Source organism: Pyrus communis, chromosome 11, assembly GCF_041283825.1.
Source record: "Pyrus communis isolate YQ-2024b chromosome 11, ASM4128382v1, whole genome shotgun sequence".
NCBI lineage: Eukaryota > Viridiplantae > Streptophyta > Magnoliopsida > Rosales > Rosaceae > Pyrus > Pyrus communis.
In genome coordinates this window covers 5274836-5302012 of record NC_142575.1, presented here as the reverse complement: position 1 = coordinate 5302012, position 27177 = coordinate 5274836, and the positions used below count along the sequence as shown (strand labels likewise).

Sequence of the window (27177 nt, the reverse complement as noted above, 5' to 3'; positions counted from 1 at the left end):
CTGGATACTTTACATTCGTTGGTGGAAATCTAGTTACTTGGATAAGCAAAAAGAAAAATGTGGTGTCAAGGTCTTCAGCTGAGGTCGAATTCAGAGGTATGGCGCATGGAATATGTGAAGTTCTTTGGTTACATAAATTGCTTGGTGGTCTAGATTTCAAAGTAAATGAGGCAATAAGCTTGTATTGTGATAATAAATCCGCATGGGAGATTGCAGAGAACCCGATACAACATGACAGAACGAAGCATGTGGAGGTTGACCGTTATTTTATGAAGGAAAAGCTTGAGAAAAAAATAGTGTCAATACCGTTTGTGAACTCGGAAGAGCAACTTGCGGATATCCTCACTCATGCCGTGTGTAGTAGAGTTTTTGGTGACTCACTTGTCAAGTTGGGCATGTGTGATATCTATGCTCCAACTTGAGGGGGAGTGTTGCCGTGAGTGATTTAAAAAAAGGCATGTATATATATTGTAAATATTAGGAATCCTTTATTAGGAAGGATATGTGTGTCCTTTATTGTTTCCTTATAGAATAAGGGTTGTATCTTGTATATATTTTCCTCTATGCAATACAATAAAAATCAAGCCGTAAAATTCAATTAAAAAAAGTTGGGAGCTTTTTAATGTTTGGTAAACATTCAGCTTCGGCTTTTTTTCACAGTTTTAAATGAAAAAAAGCCAAAAACACAAAGCTGCAAAACCTAACTTTGAAAAACCAGTTGTTTTTCACATCTGTTTTACATAAAAGTTTATCAAACACTATAATACTGTTTTTTCTTTCAAAAGCATTTTTACAAAAAAGTTACCAAACACTCTACTGTTTTATTTTACAGCTGTTTATTCTTAATCCAGAGCAAAAGCAGTTTTTTATTTTTTCAAAACACAACAATACCAAACCAACCCTTAGTCTACTCTTGAGAATGGTCTTAGTCATCGAATGATTTTAGTGCAAGGACCTTCCCTTATTGTAAGTCAACCCAAAGCCAAGAGGATATAAAGGGTCATATGAGTTGTCTCTGGCGTTCATGGGAAGCTGTTCAACACTTTTAAACCATGAAACTGGTAGTCTGCCCTCGAAGTCATAATCTCCGAAGATAACATCTGTAATTCCCTCTCCTTCGCTACCAGGCAACCAAGTAGCGACAAGAGCATCCATCTTTTCCAAGAGTTGGGGCTCTAAAGTTAAGGGCCTTCCAGATATCAGAATCACCAGCGTAGGGAATCTGTCAGCAACTGAGCTTATAACATCAGCTCCATTAAAGGGGATCACAAGCGTTGAATTGTCACCCTTGAATTCCGCATATGGACCTTCACCAACAGCTACGACTGCAAGAGAGATATCTTGGCGTGCTAAGGTCTCTGTCGACGGACATAGCTCATAAATAATTTCTGTATCATCTCCAACGGCCTTCTCGATAGCTTCCAAGACGGTTGTGCCTTCACATGTAAATCACTTATTAGTTAAGTGTGTCTGTGCAATCAAGGCGAGAGTATACAATATTAACATGAAAATATACAATCTAAGAATTCCTTGTTCCCTACAAAATTTCAGCATAAGATTTAACTACGTTGTTGAAAAACAATAGAACCTAACTAGGGAGCAGAGGAAAGTTTTCATTGTTTCTTCACCCCCGAAGAAAACTGTGGGCCAAGACCGTGGGCGCATACAATGATTTAGGAGTAATACATTACCAGATTCCCCAGCGACAAGAAAAGAGAATGCCTCTACTTTGCATTAGTTATTCAAGAAGCAGATTTTCAGTTCAATAACTCAAAACAGAAAACTTATCGAAAACTAACTGTATGAAAGTTAAAATCCAACTGTCCTCGTCTAGTGAAGTTATACATAATGTCACATTAATCAACCTATAGCCTTTCAATTATTCAAACGGTGGGCATATAACATTTCATACCAATTGTGATCCTGCCACTGTGACCATCCCAAGTTGCTGTCCATCCTCCACACTGATATCCAAGATCATCGGAATGTGTTCCAGTAACAAGTATTCTTTTTACTTTTCTATCTAATGGGAGAATAGGTTTGCTTGGGTCCTTTCCATTCTTCAACATAACCAAGGACTTGCGAACCGCTTCCCGTGCTAGATCTCTATGCAGCTGTTCAAAAACATTAACAGTAAAAACTGCATCTCAGGTATCAAATCGATCGGTACAAGGTCCAAAATGCCTCAAATAAGAGTAATATTTTAAAAATAGAATATGCTCAATGAGCAACGCAAAGCATGTGATTTTCTATGAGGTGAATGTTAGACAAATAAGGAATATGGTTGGAGTCCTTGTGTAATTGTATATAATATTATTATTGGAAGAATAAGCCGTCCTACAGCCGTCCTACCTTGTCCTACCTACACACTAGCCGTCCTACAGCCGTCAAGCCGTCCTACAGCCGTCCTACCTTGTCCTACCTACACACTAGGACGGCTACCTTGTCCTCTACAACCGTCCTACCTTGTCCTACCTACACACTAGGACGGCTACCTTGTCCTACCTACACATTTGTATCATGTATATATATCCTTGTAATCTTGTAGAGAAAGATAATGAAAAAATAAGCATTCTCTTCCATTTGCATTCTCTTCCATAAGCATTCTCTTCCATTTGCACTCTCTTCCATTTTTCCACATTCACGTATCAATAACAAATATATTTTTTAGCCTACATACCTTTTTCTACATGGTATACAGAGCAGGTTTATAACCCTAGCCCTAATTTTTTTTTCGGCAGCTTTCTCTGCCGTTCCCATGGCTGTTCTGAAGGAAGATTTGTGAAAAACAAGTTCATTTGAGCAACATCAACAACATGCAATTAACAATTAAAAGGCGGAATCATGTTTATATGCACTCAAAAACAAAACTTAACCCATGAACTTCAAAGCCTAGTAGATAGGTGAACCAAGACTCAACTCAAAACAAAGTGAGTTGAGAAATCAATACCTTTGTAGATTCCTCTTTGCATAAGCAAAGGCTAATCACCCAAAGAGAGGGCCTTCATTCCTTGCATCTTAGATCCATGGATTTGGATGGATGAAAAGGTTTCTCCAAGTTCCCAAAATTGAAAACCTCTAAGTCTCCACACCAAGGCATATTGTAGAAGAAATGAGTGACCTTGGAGGAGTTTGATTGCTAGATGATCCCTCCAAGGTGGCTGAAATTTTAGAGAGAAAGGAGAGCTTGTGTTCTCATCCTTTCCCCAAAAATTACCCTTAATGAATTTTTTTGGCTATAAAGTCATACTTATTCCTTAATTCATTTGAGTGGCAAACTTGTAAATAAGTCCAAAACCACTCCTTCTTTGACATGGGATTTATTGGGCTATTTGGGCCTTTGTGAATCATTATTCATTAAGTTGTCACACAACTTAAGTCAATGGACTTGACGTTCGAAGCCCATTGGGCCTTAAGGTCCAAAACTATCCCGTGGTCTTTTAACGAACTTATTCGTTTGATTAATAATCATATTAATTAATCCTTGCCATAAATAATTAAACCATTTAATTATTCTTACTCATCTCCGTTGAATCTTCAATCTCTACCTTACACGGTGTACGATCCATTAGGTTCCTTTTAGCGAGGCAGTGGGCGATTCAAACTCTTTCAAATCGATTGTGAATTGAAACTTACTTTCAATTCTCCCGTTAGTGATAATACACTTTTAGGGCTTCCACAAACCATGGTTGACGCCTAGCAGCATGTCATGGTTACCCAAGCTAATCAGAAGAGGTGGAGAACCTATTCAGTTTTAGGATTACAAATGCAATACGGTCTTTCTCTAATACAATACTCTTGACCACATTGTTTGGTTTGATAGTTTATTCATGTCTACTATCCAATGTGAGTCTTGTGCTTATATGATTACCTTGAATGTGATTTGGAACACATTCCTAAATCTCATTCATACTCTGGCCAGAGATTCTAAATCATATCATAGAGTATTCTCCCTCAAACAGTTTGAAGGTTAGAGATCCCTTGTTGCGCATTCACTTGTCTCCATGGCTAAGTGGCTTAACCCCAACGATGCCGTGGACACCCTCCTGATGGAGTGACTTTGACATAATCAAAGATTAAGGACCTAACCACAAGACAACTGTGATGCCTCAGGTCAAAAGACTAATTTGCATTATCCCAACCATGAGTTCTCATGTGACATGAATATGAGAACTCTTCGTTGATCGTGTTCAGTGAACTCATTCTCTATTGAGCACCTACGTACTTGTCTTGATGTCACACACACCAATGACTCGAGACTAGTCACTCTCCCTGAGAGAAGACATAGCACGTACTGATCTTAACGGACTGTCAATGCCCAATTGACAATCCTATGATCAGGAACGTTTAGGATGTGTCAACGAAAGAATGGTCTCATGAATCTAACTTCTTTAGATCGCATTCTTCCAATCACATATTCCTTGGACTTATCGTTTAAGCATATAACATTTATATGAGACGACTCAAACAATAATCTTTGCCCTTTACATTAAACTAGATTAGTTTAACATGTGAAATGTCCATAAAGTATCATCATATGATTGGTTTTAGGGCACATTTCCAACAATCTCCCACTTGCACTAGAGCCAATCAGCTTAGTCATCAGTGATGATACCTCTTCTGTAGTCATTTCATAAATGGCTGAGTAGTAGGCCTAGACAATGGATATCTATATGTTATCCATAGAAGCAACCTTGAGAATAACGACGTCACCATTATACATGATTCTTAATCATGTGGTTCAGTCTCTCATTTGAGTTTGGACCTTGATGAGACCTTGATTCCCTGGCTTGAGCTATCGCCCCATTAGTGTCATACACTTTTTGGTTGGAACCGAATGGAGAGTTCATAAATGAACTTTCCCATCCAAACAACAATATTGTAAGCTTCTATATGGCAATATATTTTGCATACATGATGGAACACATTAAAGTCATTACTTTTAACGTTTCCACCCAAATATCTCTTTAGTCATAATAAAGAGATATCTCATTATCACTTCATTCATAATGAAGAGATATTCTATGATGGATTAGATTCATAATCTAATACATTTACGCTTCCATTACGTTACTCTAATTCTTCCTCATTCTTGAGGAATCCATCCTTAGTATTTCTTAAATACCTAATGATTCACTTGACAGTTGCCATGGTTCTGATCCTGGACTTGCACTGATATCATCTTGTACCGTTCTAGGTACAACTTATATCAATGTTTTCATACAATATGAAATACATAAATCACCTTTCTGCGTACGCATAAAGGATTCTATTTACGCATTATTTCTTTGGGAGTCAAAGGGTACATTCCCTTTGATAAGAACAACTTCCTAGTCTCACTAGAATTGTCATTCTAATTGAAGTTTATCATCATATGAGAAACTTCCTAGCATCTCTTGTCTATTTTAGGGATTGATATAATCCAATTATATCTTGAAATATATCTTTATAGATTTTCATCCCATAGACTTTATCTCCCATATACATTCTATCATTATAGAATGTTTAAAGTCATAACTTTAACGATGAAGAATTCCTTTCATTTTCAAAATTAATATATATCATGTATATATATATATTCAAATTTAGGAATATGATTAACTCCCACTAATCTTTTGTAAACCTAGTAAACAAAAGATTCATTTATATCTTTATGGGAAATCAAACGATTTGATCCTTTTTCTCATAAGATGCTTATAGCTCCCACTAACTTGCTGAGATTCATGATGGATGGATCTCTACAACTTATATGTCTTGAGACGATTTATAAATCCTTCTCGACTACCTGGGAGCTTGTGGTGTAGGAACTAGGTTGTTATATTTGTTGATCATATCAAACAAATATTGCTTATTAGCACACAACCCCAAATCTTAACATGTTTAAGATTTGTCTTTCTTTCCAACTACATCTTATGGAGTTATGAAAATTTTGGAAGATCTTCTAATTGACAATCATATTGTTTTAGAAGTATATATATCCTATATATGGGTAATAGATAACATCCAACGAACTAAATTTTATTCAAGTTCGTTCTTCTCCTAATGGAGAAATTCATTATCTTATGATGCTATTTTCCTTGATATCTTTCAAGGAAACTCATCTAAAGTGTTATCTTTCCTTGGATCAAATCTAAGGAGGTAAATACTTTAGACGTCTTACTCATCTACTTACATTTCTTGAATTCTTTGAAACCTTTTGCAAAGTATTCGGACTTGTGTTGATTCAAAATAAACTATAGTCCAACCGAGAGTGATCTTCGGTGAATGTCATACATCATGAGTAGTATTATGTTGTGGACAAGTGCCACTAATATCTAAGTGAATTAACCTCAACAACTTTGTGATTCTTTCTTCTTTCCAAAAGAATAAAGATTCGAACATTTCGCCTCTATACAATTTTAACAAGAAGGTATTGGATCCGGATCTAACGATCCAAAGCATCCATCTATGACCAACTCATAACTTATGTTTTAGAGGTATCACAACTCAGTTGGGATTAGTCACTACCTTGCAACCTTTTGGGTTTTAAGCATCATCGTATTCTAAACAGTTAAACTACCACATCATCTCTACTATAGAGACAACCAATTAAATTACAATAATCTAATTATTGATTAATAAAGAACAATGTTTTGTCAAACAAAACATTTATCCATCTCTACTATAGTGACGGATTTAAGTTCCTTAAAATTGGAATGTAAAGACAATCTTTATTGTTTTCCAATTTCTTTGGTAGTTCATATGAGGAAGTAAGTACAATCCGCTTTCGCAGAGATCTATATTTTATTCACTTTCCGAATGTGAAGTACTTTCTCTTCTCTCATTAATCTTCTACTTTTTATTAGCACACTTTTACAACAATTGTAAAACATAGTTGCTAATATAGAATCATGTATTCAAGTAGAAGAACCAACTGTTTTGAACTATTTCAAGAACATATTACAACACCTTCGAAAGGTGTGTTCTTGACACTTGCAAGACATTTCTTGCAAATACCCCTTCCAATGTCCATCCTTTCATAAAGAAAGTTTGTTCCCTTGGAGTTATTTTGCCTTCTTCATTTGACTTCCCTTTTGACTACAATAGTCATGGTCCCTAAACTCCCACTATCTCTCTTGAAACTTGTTTCAAATGTGTTATACACATCAAACGATTTGGAGAGCGTGCGGTTATTGTTCACTATATAGTTTACAATAAACTTAGTGAACCATTAGGATAGGGACACAAAGGTGAAGTCCTTGCCTAGTTTCCGTCTCGTTAAGTGTTTTGACACTTCAACATTCAATGATTCAAAATCATCATAAGTCCATGTTGATGGACTATTTTTGTCAACCAACCATTATGTTCTCAACATAATTACAAACTTTCAAGAGTTGTTCAAGGAAACTCTCATTTCTTCATACAACAATTTGTAAGTGAAGAATCATGGCACATAAAGTGTCCATGCCCTTGTGCTTACTTCTCAAGTTCCTTGTTCGTGTAACAAAGAGACAAGCACTAGAGTTTGCATTGTCCTCTTCATGGTAGACTTATCTAACATGTTCTTCCTTTGATACATTATCAATAGGAAGATTGTGAGGATGAGACTACTTAGGCACTTTTACAATCCATTCAAGACAATCTATGGGATTGTGGTACCAAGTTCGGAAACTAAAGCGTTCGGTTTTTCTTTGTCAAGTTTTGGATAGCGTTTGCAAATATATTGGTAAACAAATACATAACGAATATAAATTGATTGATTTTAAGCTATTTGATCCGGGTCTTTAAATCAAAATAGCACCACCCACTATTTTTAGCAAATTCCATATCCCTCATCGGAATTTGAGAGTTTTGTTGAACTCTTAGCGGGGTATGGGAGACTCACCATTACCAAGCCCACCTCACGATGATACGATACCGGTTAGCAAAAATAATGATGAGAGAATAACACTTTACTCATTTACAACTCTTGTAATTACCCATCTAGTTTGGCCTCTAGAGAATGTGGCCTCACGATGATACGATATCGGCACCATTGCACTTAGTTAAGTTATTCCCACCATGCTTAGTTCATGAAGGGGTTCAAGAATAGCCTCACAATGATATGATATCGGCCATCCTCGTTGCCTACACTTACCTCATCATATGTTTATGGACTCCTCCTGAGTGTAAGCATGCACTTTGTACTCCCCCATGATAGGGTGAAGCCGGTGTACAAGTCACAAATGATTGGAGCCCACCACGGTGGAAGGCCACGAAGAGATATTCAAAGCATCTCTCGCTTATCAACTTAATAATGGTTTGTTGAGGGTTTTAGGTCTCATCACATATAAACATACATTTTAATCCAATTAAAACATTTTGGTCCTATTACAACTATTGGTCCATATGATTGATTTAGTAGTATATAATACTCCCACTATGCTTTTAAAACGGTTTTTAAAGCAAGACTATATGGTACTACTAACATAAGATTTGCATTCATTGATGGACTATATAGTTGCCTTAGGGCCTTAGGATGACTATGAACCTTTGATTCGATTCAACACGAGCCTAGTGTTGAATCTCGGTCTAGGGATGGTGATTGATTTTAGTTACGCGTTTAATCACATTAAGGCGTGTTGTCTTATTGGGCGTTGGACCCAACTACTCCAATTTCATGCATATCGAATAAAACAAGAAAGGAGTACTTCAAAGTAAATAAGAGCTTATGCTCTTTTACAACAATTGATCAAATCAAATTACTTTAAAGTAAAGAAGAGCTTATGCTCTTTTACAACAATTGATCATATCAAATTACAACCAAAATTTAATCTACACATTCCCATGGTTCAAACAAATTTGAAACGGCCTTTCACATAGCTCAATTATCGTAGGCTAAGGTTCATAATCACCCTTTCTTTAATTAATTAACGCTTTAACTAATTAAACTTGAATGCAACATTTTCATTTGGTTTTTGTATCCATAGAATTGATTTAAATGGAGCTAAATGAAATGAAAATCCAATTCTCATTTAAAGAGACAAAACAATTTTGTTCTCTACCTAATTTGGGCCAAAATGCTATGACCTCAACTTTTGGGCCATTTTGCAAAACTTAAACTTTTGGGGTCACTTTGTAAAAACACAAAAGTCCACTACTTCATGTAATTACAACTAGAACCCAAAAAATTTCCACAAAAGCTAAAACTTCATTAAAGGAGCAAAACAATTCGTCCTTTTAGTGATTTTGGACCTTTACGTAAAAACGTAAACTTTTGGGTCAAATTACAAATACACAAAAGTATCAAAACTTTATGTAATTGCATAAAAGCCCCACAAGGACCCTAATTGAGTAGGGTGGCCGGTTTTGAAGCAAAGTATTAAAAAAAAAAATTTCAAAGTTTTTGTAAGTGGGGTGGGTGAAATGGAATAAATCATTACACACCTACCCACTAAAATTTCTTTAACTTTTCAAAATAAATATCTAATATATTTAAACATAAGAAATATTTCAAAACAAAAACTTTATGAAATAAATCAAAACTTTGAATCAAAACACCAAACCTTTTGTTCTTGGCAAGAACATATCAAGAACAATGAAGAACATTCATGAAAACCCATAAGAGCTCCATGAACATTCTTCACCCAAAAACATCCCAAAACCACTCAAACTTAAGGGAAATAACATACAACCATACTAGGGTACATAGGGGTTCCAAAAGTCACTTTAAAACACTTTTAACAAGTCAAACAAGAACCCAAAAATCCACCCTTTGGATTTGGCCGAATTTCCCCAAAAACATGGCACCAAATTTTAGCTCCAAAATTGATGCTCATATGAACTACATCTACAACATTTGAGATGGCAAATTTTCTAACAAAATTTACATTCAAAAAAGCAAGAATAAAGCTTGTAACAATTACAACATTCAAATCACAAACTATGAACTACAAAACCCAAAAGGATTCACCAACTACTAGACCTAGGCTCTGATACCACTTGAAGGAAGATTTGTGAAAAACAAGTTCATTTGAGCAACATCAACAACATGCAATTAACAATTAAAAGGCGGAATCATGTTTATATGCACTCAAAAACAAAACTTAACCCATGAACTTCAAAGCCTAGTAGATAGGTGAACCAAGACTCAACTCAAAACAAAGTGAGTTGAGAAATCAATACCTTTGTAGATTCCTCTTTGCATAAGCAAAGGCTAATCACCCAAAGAGAGGGCCTTCATTCCTTGCATCTTAGATCCATGGATTTGGATGGATGAAAAGGTTTCTCCAAGTTCCCAAAATTGAAAACCTCTAAGTCTCCACACCAAGGCATATTGTAGAAGAAATGAGTGACCTTGGAGGAGTTTGATTGCTAGATGATCCCTCCAAGGTGGCTGAAATTTTAGAGAGAAAGGAGAGCTTGTGTTCTCATCCTTTCCCCAAAAATTACCCTTAATGAATTTTTTTGGCTATAAAGTCATACTTATTCCTTAATTCATTTGAGTGGCAAACTTGTAAATAAGTCCAAAACCACTCCTTCTTTGACATGGGATTTATTGGGCTATTTGGGCCTTTGTGAATCATTATTCATTAAGTTGTCACACAACTTAAGTCAATGGACTTGACGTTCGAAGCCCATTGGGCCTTAAGGTCCAAAACTATCCCGTGGTCTTTTAACGAACTTATTCGTTTGATTAATAATCATATTAATTAATCCTTGCCATAAATAATTAAACCATTTAATTATTCTTACTCATCTCCGTTGAATTTTCAATCTCTACCTTACACGGTGTACGATCCATTAGGTTCCTTTTAGCGAGGCAGTGGGCGATTCAAACTCTTTCAAATCGATTGTGAATTGAAACTTACTTTCAATTCTCCCGTTAGTGATAATACACTTTTAGGGCTTCCACAAACCATGGTTGACGCCTAGCAGCATGTCATGGTTACCCAAGCTAATCAGAAGAGGTGGAGAACCTATTCAGTTTTAGGATTACAAATGCAATACGGTCTTTCTCTAATACAATACTCTTGACCACATTGTTTGGTTTGATAGTTTATTCATGTCTACTATCCAATGTGAGTCTTGTGCTTATATGATTACCTTGAATGTGATTTGGAACACATTCCTAAATCTCATTCATACTCTGGCCAGAGATTCTAAATCATATCATAGAGTATTCTCCCTCAAACAGTTTGAAGGTTAGAGATCCCTTGTTGCGCATTCACTTGTCTCCATGGCTAAGTGGCTTAACCCCAACGATGCCGTGGACACCCTCCTGATGGAGTGACTTTGACATAATCAAAGATTAAGGACCTAACCACAAGACAACTGTGATGCCTCAGGTCAAAAGACTAATTTGCATTATCCCAACCATGAGTTCTCATGTGACATGAATATGAGAACTCTTCGTTGATCGTGTTCAGTGAACTCATTCTCTATTGAGCACCTACGTACTTGTCTTGATGTCACACACACCAATGACTCGAGACTAGTCACTCTCCCTGAGAGAAGACATAGCACGTACTGATCTTAACGGACTGTCAATGCCCAATTGACAATCCTATGATCAGGAACGTTTAGGATGTGTCAACGAAAGAATGGTCTCATGAATCTAACTTCTTTAGATCGCATTCTTCCAATCACATATTCCTTGGACTTATCGTTTAAGCATATAACATTTATATGAGACGACTCAAACAATAATCTTTGCCCTTTACATTAAACTAGATTAGTTTAACATGTGAAATGTCCATAAAGTATCATCATATGATTGGTTTTAGGGCACATTTCCAACATGTTCGTGGCCCGTCCCGTCCATCCTCTGCTCGTCCTCCCCTCCACTGCACCTACTGCAATTTTGATTATCATACCCGAGACACCTGCCATAAACTTCATGGCTATCCCGTTGGCCATCCCCTCCATGGCCAACCGTGGCGACCACCGCGCCGTGCCACTGCTTCCAGTTCTTCCCGAGCCATGCACCTTCCAGTCCTCCCCGGCAGCCACGGTTTTCTGCTTCCTGGCCCCATAATTTCACCCAGGCCCCTGCCTCCTCTTCTACTCCAGCGACCCACCAAGTGCACGGGACCCAGCCCACTTTGCATGACTTGCAGCTTGCCTTGCCTGACCTCTCTGCCGAGCAGCACTCCCATGTTCTAGCTGCTCTACGTGACACCACCACCCCTCCTCAGGCCAATGCCGTGCTCACTATTGATTTTGCCCAAGGTTTGTTACCTGTCACCTCTCGTCATGGTCAATGGATTCTTGACAGTGGTGCTACGGATCATATTACTTCTTCCGCTTCATGTTTGGTTAATCGTTCTCCTTCACATTTGCCGCCTGTTTCTTTGCCTAGTGGTGCTTCCGCTCCCATTACTTTTACCGGCACTCTTCCTTTAAATTCCTCAGTTACTTTGAAGGATGTTTTATGTGTCCCTAATTTCCGAGTGGACCTTTTATCGGTTGGTAAACTTACAGATGGATTATCGTGTTCCATAACCTTCTTTCCTTCTTGGTGTGTTTTGCAGGACTTGGTTTCGAAGGCGATGATTGGTGTGGGTAAGCGACGTGGCGATCTGTATTACCTTGTGGCCCTTACCTCTTCTCTCCCCACCCGTCAACCTCTCTGCAACATCATTACCATCCCCTCCTCCCTCTGGCATAGGCGTTTTGGTCACCCCTCCTCCACTCGTTTGCAAGCTTTAGCATCTAGCTCTCTTAATTGTACTTTTGATTCTAGTCATATTTGTGATGTTTGTCCGTTGGCAAAACAAACTCGTCAACCTTTTCTTTTGAGTTCAATTTCATCAACTTTCCCTTTTGCTTTAATTCATTGTGATATTTGGGGCCCGAATCGTCAATCTTCTCTTTCTGGTGCTCATTATTTCTTATCCATTGTGGATGATTTTTCTCGCTTTACTTGGGTCTTCCTCATGAAACATAAATCCAACACTTAACAATTAATTAAGGATTTTTTTGCTTATGTCACTACCCAATTCCGCACTACCATCCAATGCATTCGTACTGACAATGGTGGTGAATTTTTATCTCTTCGTAGTTTTTTCTCTGATCATGGGGTGCTTTTACAAACTTCTTGTGTTTATACCCCCTAACAAAATGGCGTTGTTGAAAGAAAACATCGTCATCTTCTTGAAACCGCTCGCGCCCTTCGTTTTCAATCCCATCTTCCTATCAAGTTTTGGGGGGAATGTGTTCTTACCGCTACTTATCTCATCAATCGTCTCCCTACCCGTCTTCTCCATCATAAATCCCTATTTGAGGTTCTCTTTTCGAAAACCCCATCTTATGACCACTTCCGCGTCTTTGGTTGTCTGGCATATGCCACCTCTGTCACTCCCACCACCAAATTTTCCCCTCGGGCTCATCGTTGCATTTTTCTCGGTTATCCTCATGGACAAAAGGCCTATACCCTTTACGATCTCGACAATCACCGCATTTTCACTAGTCGAGACGTCATCTTTCACGAAAGTACTTTCCCTTATGCCGTTTCTCACCCTCCTATCCCATCCTCTTCGCCTACCCTACCCATCCCACCCCCTCTGGACTTTACATATAACCCACCCCTTCCTGCCCCGACGCCTCACCCTCCTCCACCTTCCTCCCCTTCCACGCCTCCCACAGATTCCCTTGCTGCCCCATTACCCGTTCCTCCCCATCCCTCTGCCCTCTCGGCATCCCCTCCTTCCCCCCCCCCCCCCCGCTACTTCCTTACCTTTCACCCTTTTACCCACGGACATCCCTACCCCCCCACTACCTACCAATCCTCCCCTTCCCCGCACCTCTTCCCGTGCCCATAAACCTCCATCCTATTTAAAAGACTACGTTTGCTCGCAGGTGATTCTGCCATCCCACCCATCTTCGACTTCGCAACCCGGTTCTACACAAGGTACGCGATATCCACTTTGTAATTTTCTCTCTTATCACCGTTACTCTCCCAGGCATTTTTCTTACATTAACTCTGTCAGCCGGACTGTGGAGCCTTCCTTCTTTGCCAAGGCTGCCACTGACCCCAATTGGCAACGTGCTATGACTGAAGAGCTTCAAGCTTTACATGCTAATGGTACTTGGACTTTAACTTCCTTGCCCCCTGGCAAAATTCCCATTGGTTGTAAGTGGGTGTACAAACTCAAGCACAATTCCGACGGCTCTATTAACCGCTACAAAGCTCGTTTGGTTGCTAAAGGCTTCACTCAGGCTGAAGGTATTGATTATCATGACACTTTTTCTCCTACTGCTAAGATGATTACGGTGCGTTGTCTTCTTGCTCTTGCTGCTAGTCAGTCTTGGTCTCTTCATCAGCTTGATGTTAATAATGCTTTCTTACATGGTGACTTACATGAAGAAATCTATATGTCTCCTCCTCCTGGTCTTCGACGACAGGGGGAGAATCTTGTGTGTCGCCTTCACAAGTCACTTTATGGTCTTAAGCAGGCTTCTCGCCAATGGTTTGCCAAATTCACTAGTGCCATCATTTCTGCCGGTTTTCAACAATCCAAAGCTGACTATTCATTGTTCACTAAAAAGTCTGGTATTTCTTTCACAGCTTTGCTCATTTATCTGGATGATATTGTGATTACAGGCAATGATGCTAGTACCATTAATTCTCTGAAGTCTTTTTTCTGTGATCATTTTCGGATAAAAGACCTTGGTGATTTAAAATATTTTTTGGGTATTGAGGTTTCTCGTTCCAAACAAGGGATTTATATTTCTCAACGCAAGTATGCATTAGAGATTCTCAAGGACTATGGTTTTTTGGGAGCACGACCCATTGCTTTTCCTATGGATGACACAAAATTATCTGATAAAGGAGAACTTCTCAAGGATCCTGAAAAGTATCGACGATTAGTAGGTCGGTTAATATATCTCACTATCACTCGGCCGGATATCACCTATTCTGTGCATGTTCTAAGCCGTTTTATGCACGAGCCAAGGATATCTCATATGGATGCTGCGCTTCGTATTGTTCGTTATTTGAAGGCTACTCCAGGTCAAGGTTTATTATTTCGTTCTGACAACCAGACCAAGTTAACTGCGTTTTGTGATTCTGATTGGGCAGGTTGCCCTATCACTCGCCGTTCGACTACTGGGTATTGTGTATTCTTGGGCGGTTCTTTGATTTCTTGGCGGACGAAACGACAGAAAACCGTTTCACTCTCTTCAGCAAAGGCGGAATATAGGGCCATGGCAGGTGCTTGTTGCGAGATAGTTTGGCTTCGTTTTTTGTTGAAGGATTTGAACATTCCTTTGGATGGTCCTTCCATTTTATTTTGTGATAATCAAGCAGCGTTACATATAGCTGCCAATCCTGTTTTTCATGAATGAACTCGTCACATTGAGATGGATTGTCACTTTATATGAGATAAGATTGTAGATGGCACAATAAAGACCAAGCATGTGGGTACGGCACAACAGTTGGCAGACTTGTTTACCAAACCTCTTGGGAAAGAAAAGTTTTCGGGTATGTTACGCAAGTTGGGAGTTCTTGACATCCACTCTCCAACTTGAGGGGGAGTGTTAGACAAATAAGGAATATGGTTGGAGTTCTTGTGTAATTGTATATAATATTATTATTGGAAGAATAAGCCGTCCTACAGCCGTCCTACCTTGTCTTACCTACACACTAGCCGTCCTACAGCCGTCCTACCTTGTCCTACCTACACACTAGGACGGCTACCTTGTCCTCTACAACCGTCCTACCTTGTCCTACCTACACACTAGGACGGCTACCTTGTCCTACCTACACATTTGTATCATGTATATATATCCTTGTAATCTTGTAGAGAAAGATAATGAAAAAATAAGCATTCTCTTCCATTTGCATTCTCTTCCATAAGCATTCTCTTCCATTTTTCCACATTCACGTATCAATAACAAATATATTTTTTAGCCTACATACCTTTTTCTACAGTGAATATAAGACACTACGAACTTACCTTGCAACCAACTATGTCTAGCAAGGATCTATCAGAGAAAGGATGCTCAAAAATACCGGCAACAATCTTGACTCTCAGTATTCTTTCAACTGCATCATCTATCCTGGACATCGGTATCTCCCCATGTTCCACCAGATATACCAAATCCTCCACAAACTGTTCATATCTGAGAGGCACCATCACCTGCATACCTTGTCAATCAGACAAAATATGTGCAAATCAAGGATTGAAACAAACAAATTGAACTTAAAGTTCAATGTCTACCATGTCAACTCCTGCATTAATGGAAGATGAAATGCAGAAACGATAGTCTGAACCTTCAGGTTCGCAAAGTTTGTCAAGTGCTTCCCAGTCAGAAAGCACAAAACCCTGCAGCAGGAAAAACACTGTTATTTATCTGACATCCCGCCCTTTAATGTTAGAGAAACTACTTTGAAAAAAAACCACGCAAAATCTGACAGTCACATCTAATAACAATAAAAATGTTCCTCTTTTAATTAGTTTGAATTTCACTATATCATTCTAATGTTAGCAAAGTTGCATCAAATTGATCAGTAGGAAGCATATCAAGAGCCCAGAAAGCTAGCAATGAGCAAGCAAAATGTTCAGTGTCACATTTCTTTATAGAATCTATGATTATAACAAAAGCTCTTACAAGGGGTAAAAACATTGAATACCAATAAAATTGTAATTTGCGCGGAAAGAGAACTAAGTCGAGAATAGGCTAACAAATGCCCATTGTTTACTTGCGCTTTACCTAATAGCGCAATTTTGGGTTCATCTTTCCCACCAAGAAAAAGGAGCATGTTATATGGGTTCTTTACCTTAAATCCTAGCTTGTCTTTCAATACCTCTGTCAGGAGAAAACGATGAGAATGTAATTTACTTCCATTCCAACTGGAATAGGATGCCATAACAGTAGAAACTCCCTGAGAAATACAGTCCAGATATGGTGCCATATGAATCCTCTCTAAGTCCTCGTAAGATGATATGGTATTCCCCTCGTTTAGACCTTTATGTGTACCCCCATCTCCGACAAAATGCTTGGCACATGCAATAGTTTTGTTTCTGGAATAAAAAGAACATGGAACTTAAAAAATAATTTATAATCTTTAAGAGCAAGTTATATCTGACATAGTAATGGAATACAAAATCAAGGTATGAATATGTTAACAAGAAATATGAGAAAGTGAGTACAATAATTTAGATACCTCGTTTTAGATTTTTCTAAATTAAACATCTGTTACTTTTCAACTTTTAATTAAAGTGTTTTTATTTTTAATTAAACTTTATATTCCAAGTATATTCTTAATTTAAGTATTTTATAAATTCTTTTAAATCTATTTCTACGTTAAAAAAATGCATTCAATAATATTCATTAATTTATTGCTATTTTTATGGAATCTCATCCCTTCCTCAATTTAAGGATTCAATTATATCTACTGGGGTTCAAGATTAATTGGATGAAATATAGTTTTTCCAATTTCCAACTCAACATTTTATATAGATTATAAAAAAACAAGAGTTCGTTTATAATTAAAATTGAGATGTAGACTAAATTGCCTAATTTCATGCAACTGAAAATAAATTTGAATTTTTTAACAACTACTTATAGTAGATATGTGAACTAAGAGTTTTCACATTTTTATTTTTATTTAAAATGAGTCCTTATTCCAATAATTAATTATTAAGAGTTGACAAAATATTTTTTAGTGCAATGTTTTAATGTGAAAAGTTATCTTTTTTTTGGGTTACACAACTTACACATAACATACCATAAGTTTTATATGTACCAAAATAAGGATAATACAACGTACTAATAACTTGGTACGTACTAAATAAAGAATTGCAGAACATAACAAAAACAATATTTTATAACCGACCAAAATACTAATACGTACCCAGATTAAATTTATATAACATACCAATAACGTACCAAATGATTGGTACATTATATTTAATATATCTATTTGCTATGTTATATTTAATATATGTGCATGTTATATTTCATAATTGTATGTTAATAGGATGTTTATGTGTTTTCAGAAATTAAAACAACAAATTATTTGAATAAGAAAAATTCATTTTGAAGGAATTAAGATAAGATAAGATAGGATGTTTGTGGTGATTTTAGAATATTTGTGATATTATTTTCTGAGCTAGTTGGTTAATTAAATACAATAAAAATCATAATTTTTAATTAAAAATTAGTAGAAGAATGTTCGATCAAAAGTTTAAAAGTTATAGATATTTGATTAAAAAAATTCAAATTTGAGGTATCTATATCAAAAATGCCCCTTATAAATATCTAAGATAATTGAACTATGTGAAAGCATCTTGACATGACTTCAGATACAATTAATACACAGAACAAAGGAGATGAGATTTCAGGAAACGATCTCATCAGTGTCTATATGTGAAAGCATCTTGACATAACTTCAGATACAATTAATACACAGAGCAAGTATTCTTTTTTCCTTTTCTTCTTCCCTCTTGAATTCAGGCAAAGATGCAACATGTTTGATGAAAGACGTATACATGGAAATTTATTAACGACGACTTCTACTTACCTTCCCATTACAAAAGGGTAGCCCTTTGGATGTCCTTCGGGTGGCTGCCCCTGCAAGCCTGTCACAATGGTAGTCATCTTTCTAACAATTTCAGTGTCTTCACTGAAACTCTCATAGCATCTTCCCCATCTGGGATCTTTGCAAACCTGTCAGAACCCATTCAAGTGAATTGCATGACTAATCCATTTAATTTCATCAATCTTATTGTAATAACAAACATATGTCCCTCGTGACATACAGCAACACAGGGAGCTAAATTATAGTGAATGCCACTGGCCCTGACTTCAAGAGCAGTTGCAGCACCAATCCTTTCAGCCAAATCAGCATCTCTGTCACACAGTTCATATAAGATGAGGGGAAATATAGGACTAAAACAGAACTTGCATCTATAATTTAGTAATTTAACTCCACTTTTTTCTTCTGGGTTTCTTTTTTTCTTTCTTTATATCATTCTTTTTAACTGAATGGCAACACGAATATCAACCACTACAAGGAAATCAAATTAAAGGGACAAAGAGAACATAGAAATAGCCACCAACCAATTGGTGGTTACGCTCTACAAGCTATTAGAATGTGAGCATTCCATTCAAAACCAATTGGCAATACTTCTATTCTCTGATGTGGGAATCGTATTCTCAACACTCCCCCTCATGTGTGTAGTGTCACTCCAACCAAATACCTAAAACGTAGCCTGCTCTAATCCCATACGAGCATCCAACGCAAAACCAATTGGCGGGCGGAGAGACCCAGGATCTTTTAAACTGTTATGCAAGGCTTTATTTCTCAGATGTGGGATTCACAATCTCAGTTTGAGCAGCATTATAAATATATGACTAAATTGCTGTTCCAGAAAAGATGAAATCCTGGGTCCATGTTCTTGCCATTCAACTTCCAGTAATTAACGTAACTGTAACTTTTTGAGTAATGAGTGGGGATTCAAAACATAAATGATAAATTTCAATTCCAACATTTTCTTAGTAACCAAACAAAGCAGCAACAAGAAGTAAAAAATTGGATCAATTACAACTTTGAACTTAAAAACCAGTGAGGGAAGTTAACCTGGATGCCCCAAGACCAACATTGTGAGGGAATATGGTGGCACCATATACATTGTTGTTCCCATGAACCGCATCAATCCCATATATAATCGGTATTCCGAGCCGGTTTTCAAGTGCGGACCTCTGAAACCCGTCGACCATATCTGCCCAGTCCTTTGATAATTCATTCTCAAAGGGCACACTGTCTCCAGAACTGAGTATACTCCCTGCATGATAGAAACGCAGATATTGCACTCAAGATTTTTTATGAAACGCGTGAAAGAAAGTAAAGACATGCATGTTAAAGTTCAAGCCATGGGGTACCGATTGAGAAGTCTCTGATGGCTTCTGGGGTTGAGACCCGGCGCTCGATTTGGGTCATCTGGCCGGCCTTCTCTCTCAAAGTCATGCGCGCAAGGAGGTCCTTCACTCGCGCTTCAATGGGTTCGTTCGGGTTTTGGTATATGCAATTCAAGTCGTTGACTTTGTCCATCTTTGAGCAAGCTTAAGCTCTTCTTCTTCTTCCTAGCTTCAGCTGAACATATCAGGCATGAAACTCTGAGTGTTACAAGTAAATTTGACCAATTTTAGCCAGTAGAGTTGCATTGCAGCATATTATTATATACGTTATCATCGCTTGTCTGGAAGCCGGCATATTATTACATAAATTATCATCGCTTGTCTGGAAGCCACCAATTTTCCATTACCGACGCGTATGACGGTATCATAAATCAATAGTACATTTTAAATGTTTTTTTTATCTAAAATAGTTTTTGAAATTAAGCTAACATCTTATTTTGGTCCCTGAATTTTGAAATCAGCACTTTGGTCTTTAAGATTTGAAACCAATAAAAGTAGTTTTTAAGTTGTCAAACATCAATCATTTTGCTCATTTTGTAAAAAGTATTTATTAAATAAAGATAAAATGGTAAAAATACTCTTAAGTTTGTCATCTATTAAATAAGGATAAAATGACAAAAATATCTTTAATTTTTGTCAATTTAATTTGGCTCATTGTTTATTAAATTGATGATATTTTTGTCATTATGGATCTTTTTAACATATTTTTTCACGGAATTACCAACATGATGATGGTGGACAAACTTAAAGATCACTTATATCGATTTCAAATTTCAAGGATCAAAATGAGAAGTTATATCAACTTCAAAGACTATTTTAGCTAAAAGAAACTTCTTAAATTTTACACGCAACAGTGCTTGACATCCCGTTACATAAAAGTCTTTTTAACTTTTGAGACAATACTCTACGTTACTATATTACTACCTACTCATTTGAATAGGAGTGGCCTTTTGTTGTGTGAAGGATGTCACCAGCTTTCTTGCTTTGTCTCAATCTGACTTTCTTGTGATTGTGGATGTCGCTTACTATATTAAGCTTATTAGTCAATTGTTTGTCAACAAATTTTTGGGGGTAACTGGCGCATCTACCATTCATAATTAGTCAATTGTTTGTCAACAAATTTTGGGGGTAACTTGCGCATCTACCATTCATAATAGATATTGGCTAGTGATTTTAGCACGTCTTTTGAATACATCGGTGTAGTCAAGTTAGTTAGGACAATGTACCTCATTGGCACTCAAGCTTGAATTTCTCTCCTGGTGTTCTGGACTACATATTAGAATATCTATCCAAAAAACACGTACACATCTCTTAACCTCTACTTCTTGAGGTTTCAAAAAAAGGTTTTTGTTCTACTATGTATAAGTTTTCTTGTGTGATCAAATATGAGGTATAAATTTATCCGAATTCAACAAAGTAGAAGGGGAAGACAAAAGAAAATTGATATGTTTCAAATATTTCAAATACACAAAGGTTTCCTACTCTAATCGTTTGGAGAGCCAAATGAATCTGGTCAACTGTTATTGAACATCTTATTATTTTTTTATGCTACAGCTATTACGCAAATCATTACATTACTTTTTAATATTTTTTTTAGAAAAAAAAAAAGAGGAACAACGGGTGGCAAACCATGGTTATTCACCTCTTCTACAAACTAACTTCTTCTAATTTGTTTTGGAATTCCTTGTCCCGACTACTCGATCATCAAATTCATTAGTACCTGTTCAATTTAAAAAGTTTTGCGTTTGTTAGTGTCGAAAACACAATGAATATAAGATCCCTCTCTTCAAGCTTTTAGAGAGAACAAAATTAATGTTGTGAAAATGTGAGTTATATTTATAATAATATTTGCTTATATATGATGTTTGTAGAATAACGAGGTTTGTAAAATGTTTGCTTATTCACCAAGAAGAAGAAAAAAAAAATTCGTGGAATGTATACTTTGCTTACCTTGGTTTCTGTTGGTGGTACATTTTCCATATCTTCACTAAAGTTTTTGTCAAGTTTTGATCTCTTCAACTGGTTTTTTCAATTCTGCAGTAGCCTCAGTAGTTGGTTTCTTTTTAATTCAGGGGCAGCCTCCGTTGCTTTTGTTGCCACATTTACAATTTCTTCAATCGGTTTTTTCACCTCAATAGCTCCCTCATTTGCCTTATGTGCTACATCAGCGCTGGCCCTAAGATTTCAGGGCCCTGTGCGAAAGTAAATTGACCTGAATATGCCAAGATCGTAAAATCTTTTCAGTTGTACTAAATTGTAATAGGACTATGAAATTCATACAAACAACTGATGGTGTGGTGTATTAGTGTTTTTCATTAATTTTAAGAGGTCAAGGGTTTGAATACAAAGTGTAACAACCCGTCCCGGGATTTACGGAAGAAAATGGGTATTTTTGTATTTTCACTAAGTTTGGGGGTACTTTCTTTTTTTAAAATTGTTTTTGAGCCTTAATTGGTGAGCCCAAGGGGCCCACTCCCTGTTTTGTTCCCCGGTTTCTTTCCCTTTCCCTTTTCTTTTATTTTTTTTTCTTCTGAAAAGTCTCTCTCTTCTCTACCAGTACTCTCTCCCTCTGTTATCCCCCCTCTCGATGCTCTTTTCTCCAACAAGAACACACACACACCCATGCCCACACCTATAGCTCTTTTCTAACCCCGTGGTTGTGTTTTGGACGTCAAACCATGAAGAAACCACCTTGGAGACATTTCCCCAGTTTTCCCGCGAGCACCGCCCCTTTTGAGGCAATTTCCGGCCAAACCACGGCGAGTTGGCCGGCGTGAAAGGCATCAATCTCTTCGTACAACTTTCCTTTTTGTTTCACCCAATTTCATTGAGTATTGAAGAAGTTATGCTCATTTAAATCTTACCCAGTTTCCGGCGGACACCCGTGGCTTCCATGCTGTTTTCCGGCCAACTTCAGCCACAATGACGGGAACCAAGGGTATATTTCGATTCCTTACCTTCGGGGCTTCAATTTGGTATATTGAATGACATGTTTTGGTTGAGTTTTGAGCTCCATCGGAGCTTGGGAATTCTCCGGCCGAAAACCGGCCTTCTCCTTCCTTGGAATCCGGCGAACCACCAAAACCCAAGGCCTTTGGGCCTTTCCTGCCAAGCCCAAAACCCTGGGCAGCCCAACCCAACCTTTTTATTTATTTTATTTTGTTTTGTTAATTTAATGGCCTTTGGGCCGTTTCCTTTAGGGCCTTTGGCCCGTTAACCCTAAACCCATTAGACCCAAACCCTTAGGCCCAAACCCGGATCCAACCCAAGTCCAAACCCTTTAACCCTACCCGGATCCAAACCCAGACCCGTTTGACATGTTGACCCGGACCCGGATCCGGTCTGACCGTTGACCCGGTCAACGGTCAGTGCTGACTTTGACTTTAACCGGTTAACGGTCAACGTTGACTTTAACCGTTGCCTTTTTGGGTTTTCGTGCGGGACCCCTCCTAGACTAATTTCGACGTCCTGAACCCGTTTCCGATGTCCGTTTTCCCAAATTCAGTCGTTTGTGTAGAGTTTGACTAAATGTACCCTTTATGTGCTTAGGGGCGTTTATCTGTGGCGTTTCCTTAATGCATACATGAAAAACATGATTTGATGATTATAGAATATCTGATGGATGACGATATGATATTTAAAACATGTTTAGAACACCTCTTTATAGTATAGATAATGCATGACTTTATACTATGAAGTTGATTTTCAATATATGTATGTTCACTGGTTTGGTACTTACCTAGTGGTCATTTCCGCTACGGGACGTAGGGATAGATCTGGTCCGTCCCGGGTGACGGTTTGGTGTTGGCATAGGGCCTGGACTGTGTTTTCCTCTGACTGTCTGCTTAGAGACGGGGAGCTGACATGGGGCCTGAAGTGTATTTTCCTCTGACGGTCTGCTCAGAGACGGGGAGCCGGCATGGAGCCTGGAGAGTTATATCGGACAGTCACTAATGATTATTATATATACAAGTTATGATTTGAGATATTTCATGACATGCTAGGTTTCGGAAAACCTATGTTTATCATTATATATGTGTTTTCATAAAACCTGGGGGTTAGTATGTTGATAACTGTTTTATTATATATATATCAACTTGGTCCACTCATGTTTGTTTTGCGCTCCCTTCAGGACTTAGAATCGAGGCATACAATCCCAACGTCCAGGCACTTCCGCATCGGCATCTTCGAGTCCTCTTGGTGTAGGACCCACTCCTTTGTTTCATTCAATGTTATATTATTTTCTTTTAGTGTTCTAGATTAGAGGTGTGCTCTGAACACAGTTTTTATTTGAATATTAATTATTCTTTTATATTTATAAGCCTTATTTATCCCTTGTTTTCAGCATTTGCACTAAATCAATGGTTTTCGTCACCCTCGGATGTCGGCCAGCACGTGCCTAAACTGGTATTCGAGGAATATCGGGATCGGGCGTGTCACAAAGTAAGGCAATGCCCTGTGCGGTGACACCATTTGCACTCCCTCAGGGCCAGCTTTGTGCAACATTATTAATTTTTTCATCTGAAGAAACTCCAATTGCTTTCTGCGAAACATTTCCACTTTCTTCGGCTGTTTTTTTGGAACTTGCATCAGGTTCCGATGCTTTTTGTGACGTGTCTTCACTTGCTTTAGCTTGTTTTTTTAAACTGTAGCAGGCTCTAAAGCTTGTTGTGACGCATCTTCGCTTTCTTAAGCTATTTCTTCAGCTGGCCTTTTCAGTTCTCTCGAAATCTCTACTTGTTTTTGCGATGTTGCTTCGCTTTCTTTAGCCGTTTGCTTCAATTCTGTTGCAGATAATTAATTTTTATGATCCAATTCCTGTTTCTTTAGCTGACCTTTTAAGTTATCTCGGAATCTCTACTGTTTTTTGTGATGCTGTTTCTCTCTCTTTAGCTGGTTTTTTCAACTCTGTTGTAGACTCTATTGATTTTTTTTGGTCCAATTCCTGTTTCTTCAGCAAACTCTTTCATTCTTGCGGACGTTTCTGTTTCTGTTTGAGAGACATTTTGAACTTCTTCAGGCGGTTTTTTCAACTCTTTACTATCGTCTGCTGTTTTCCCCAATACATTTTCAAAATTTTCAGCTTGTTTTTTTTTATTCTGCAGCAACCTCTGATGCTTTTTGTGGTAGATTTTTAGTTTCTTTAGCTGGTGGTAATTCTAGCCCAGCCATTGTTGCTTGTTGTAATACATTACCTAATTCTTCAACTGGATTTTTTATTTTTTCTGGAGCCTCTATCATTTTTTGTGATCCACCTTCGATTTCTTCAGATGATTTTTTCAAAGCTACATGAGCCTCCGTCTCTTTTTGTGATGCACTTCCAACTTCTTCAGCCGACGTTTTCAGTTCTACAGTAGCCTCAGTTGCTCTTTGTGATTCACTCCCAACTTTAACTGGTTTTTCCACTTCTACAGCTACCCCAATTGAAACGTTTCCATTTTCCTCTGCTGGGCTTTTCAACTCTGCAACTACCTCTATTTTTTTTCTTGGTACATTTTTAACTTTTTTAGATAAATCTCCTGATTCTGTGGCTGCCTTTGATGCTTTTTGCGATACGCTTTCAATTTCTTCAGCCGGTTTTTGCAGTTCTGTAGGAGTCTTGCTTGCTTTTTGTGATACATTTTCAATTTCTTCGGATGGATGGTTCAATATTGCAGGAGCCTCACTTGCTTTCTGTGATATTATTCCAAGTTCTTCAGATGGTATTTTTAGGACCACCGGAGCCTCTGTTGCCTTACATAACACACTTCCAATTTCTTCGGCTGGTTTTTTCACCTTTGCAGTAGCCTCGACTTCTTTTGTTGATACACTTCCAATTTCATCACCCTGTTTTTTCAATTCTGAAGCTGCTTCTATTGTTTTTTGCGATATATTTCCTGTTTGTTCTGCTGGGTTCGTTATTTCTGCTTCAACCTTTGTTGTCTTTGCCGATGCATCTTCAATTTTCTCAATTGGTATTTTTGACCGTGCAGCAGTTTCTGTTGCCTTTTGTGATACATTTGATGCTGCTTTTACTGATTGCTTCAGTTCTGCATCAACCTTTGTAGTTTTTTCTGGTACCTCTTTGATTGCTTCGCCTGGATTTATCAATTTTGTAGGAGCCACAATTGCGTTTTGTGTTGCACTCGCAATTTCTTCGATCGGTTTTTTAGATTCTACTGTAGGCTGTGTTGCTTTCTGTGATACACTTTCTATTTCTTCAGCTGGTTTTTTCAACTTTACAGTTTCTGCTGCCTTTTTTGATACGTTTACAATTTCTTCCCTAACTAGTCTTTAGACTATGCAGTCAGACTAGTTGCCTTCCACCAGGAAAAAAAAAAAGGTAAAGAAAGGCACTGGATGCTGGGTTTTGAATTCAAATAGACCAAGTCATAGAGCACTTGTGTTTGGAATTCGATGGTAATTGGTAAGTAAGACTGCCTACTTTTAACTCTTTTTAGACTGTCTCACTACTTTGGTTCAACACCTTCAAAGTCGCAAAAACTTTGATTAAATGCTGACTCTTCCCTGCACTAACTCAAGCATCTTATGCTTCATCAATCACTTTTCTGGCATTGTTTCTATGAGATCCTCTTCTAATTAGGAAAGAAGATCCCCTTCTAGTAGTCTAGGAGTGATGATTAATGATTTAATTAAGCTCGGAAAATACTCGACTAGTTCCAGGGAAGGATTTTTTTTTTCTTTTTACAAACAAATCACAGTTGAACACGTGAATATAAACTTTTCTTTTTAATAAGTCAGTTTATTATATGTGTCAGCCGATAACTTAGTGTTATTGATGAATGATATAATAATATACGTGAAAGGAGCTAATATTAGTGGTCCATTATATAATAATATACGGCACAGAGCAAGATACAGAACAGATTTGGTCCGGTAAGTTTCTATAAATTTGTGGTTCATGTTTTCAGTGCTGGATTTGGAATTTTGACGATGGTGGTTTTATGATTCCAAGTGTACGGCACCTACCAACTAAATAATGTTAAAAGAGATTTAATTGTTCTCTAATCAGGTCTTAGACTAAACTTGTGATCATGATACAGATTTTGGAGACAAATTAAGAAGCCCTTTATTGGCAGAAAGACTTCTTTACCCTTTTTTCTGAGTCTGTATTATTATTGTAATTTCATATACACACACATACATATGATGACGAAGAATTGTGAAACCACTTTTTTTACAATTTTTTTTACTTGATTTTGTATAGTTCACTCCGTAATTTGAGATTCCTTTTTGGTGGGGATATAAATGACTTGTATATATTTCGTTTTTGACTTTATTCTCTTATATATT

The 27177-nt window shown here is 37.5% G+C and overlaps 1 protein-coding gene across 1 annotated transcript; it reads right to left on the bottom strand.

Moving 5' to 3' along the window:
• Positions 1 to 702: 702 nt before the first annotated feature.
• LOC137743481 (uncharacterized) lies at positions 703 to 20200 on the bottom strand. The gene is made up of 9 exons (XM_068483381.2): positions 19849 to 20200; positions 19547 to 19751; positions 18726 to 18816; positions 18488 to 18633; positions 16742 to 16985; positions 16182 to 16286; positions 15918 to 16100; positions 1913 to 2114; positions 703 to 1436 (listed from the first exon to the last, which is right to left on the bottom strand). Exons 1-9 carry the CDS (start codon positions 20015 to 20017, stop codon positions 943 to 945), a joined length of 1839 nt encoding a protein of 612 aa, XP_068339482.2. The 5' UTR covers positions 20018 to 20200; the 3' UTR covers positions 703 to 942.
• Positions 20201 to 27177: the final 6977 nt, after the last annotated feature.

Excerpts from the sequence above, each read along its gene's own strand:
- LOC137743481 (XM_068483381.2), bottom strand. The coding sequence starts at position 20,017 with ATGGACAAAGTCAACGACTTGAATTGCATATACCAAAACCCGAACGAA. Across the intron at positions 19,752-19,848 it reads CATCAGAGACTTCTCAATCG|GGAGTATACTCAGTTCTGGA; the intron begins GTACCCCATGGC and ends TCTATCATGCAG. Across the intron at positions 16,287-16,741 it reads AAGACAAGCTAGGATTTAAG|GGTTTTGTGCTTTCTGACTG; the intron begins GTAAAGAACCCA and ends TTCCTGCTGCAG.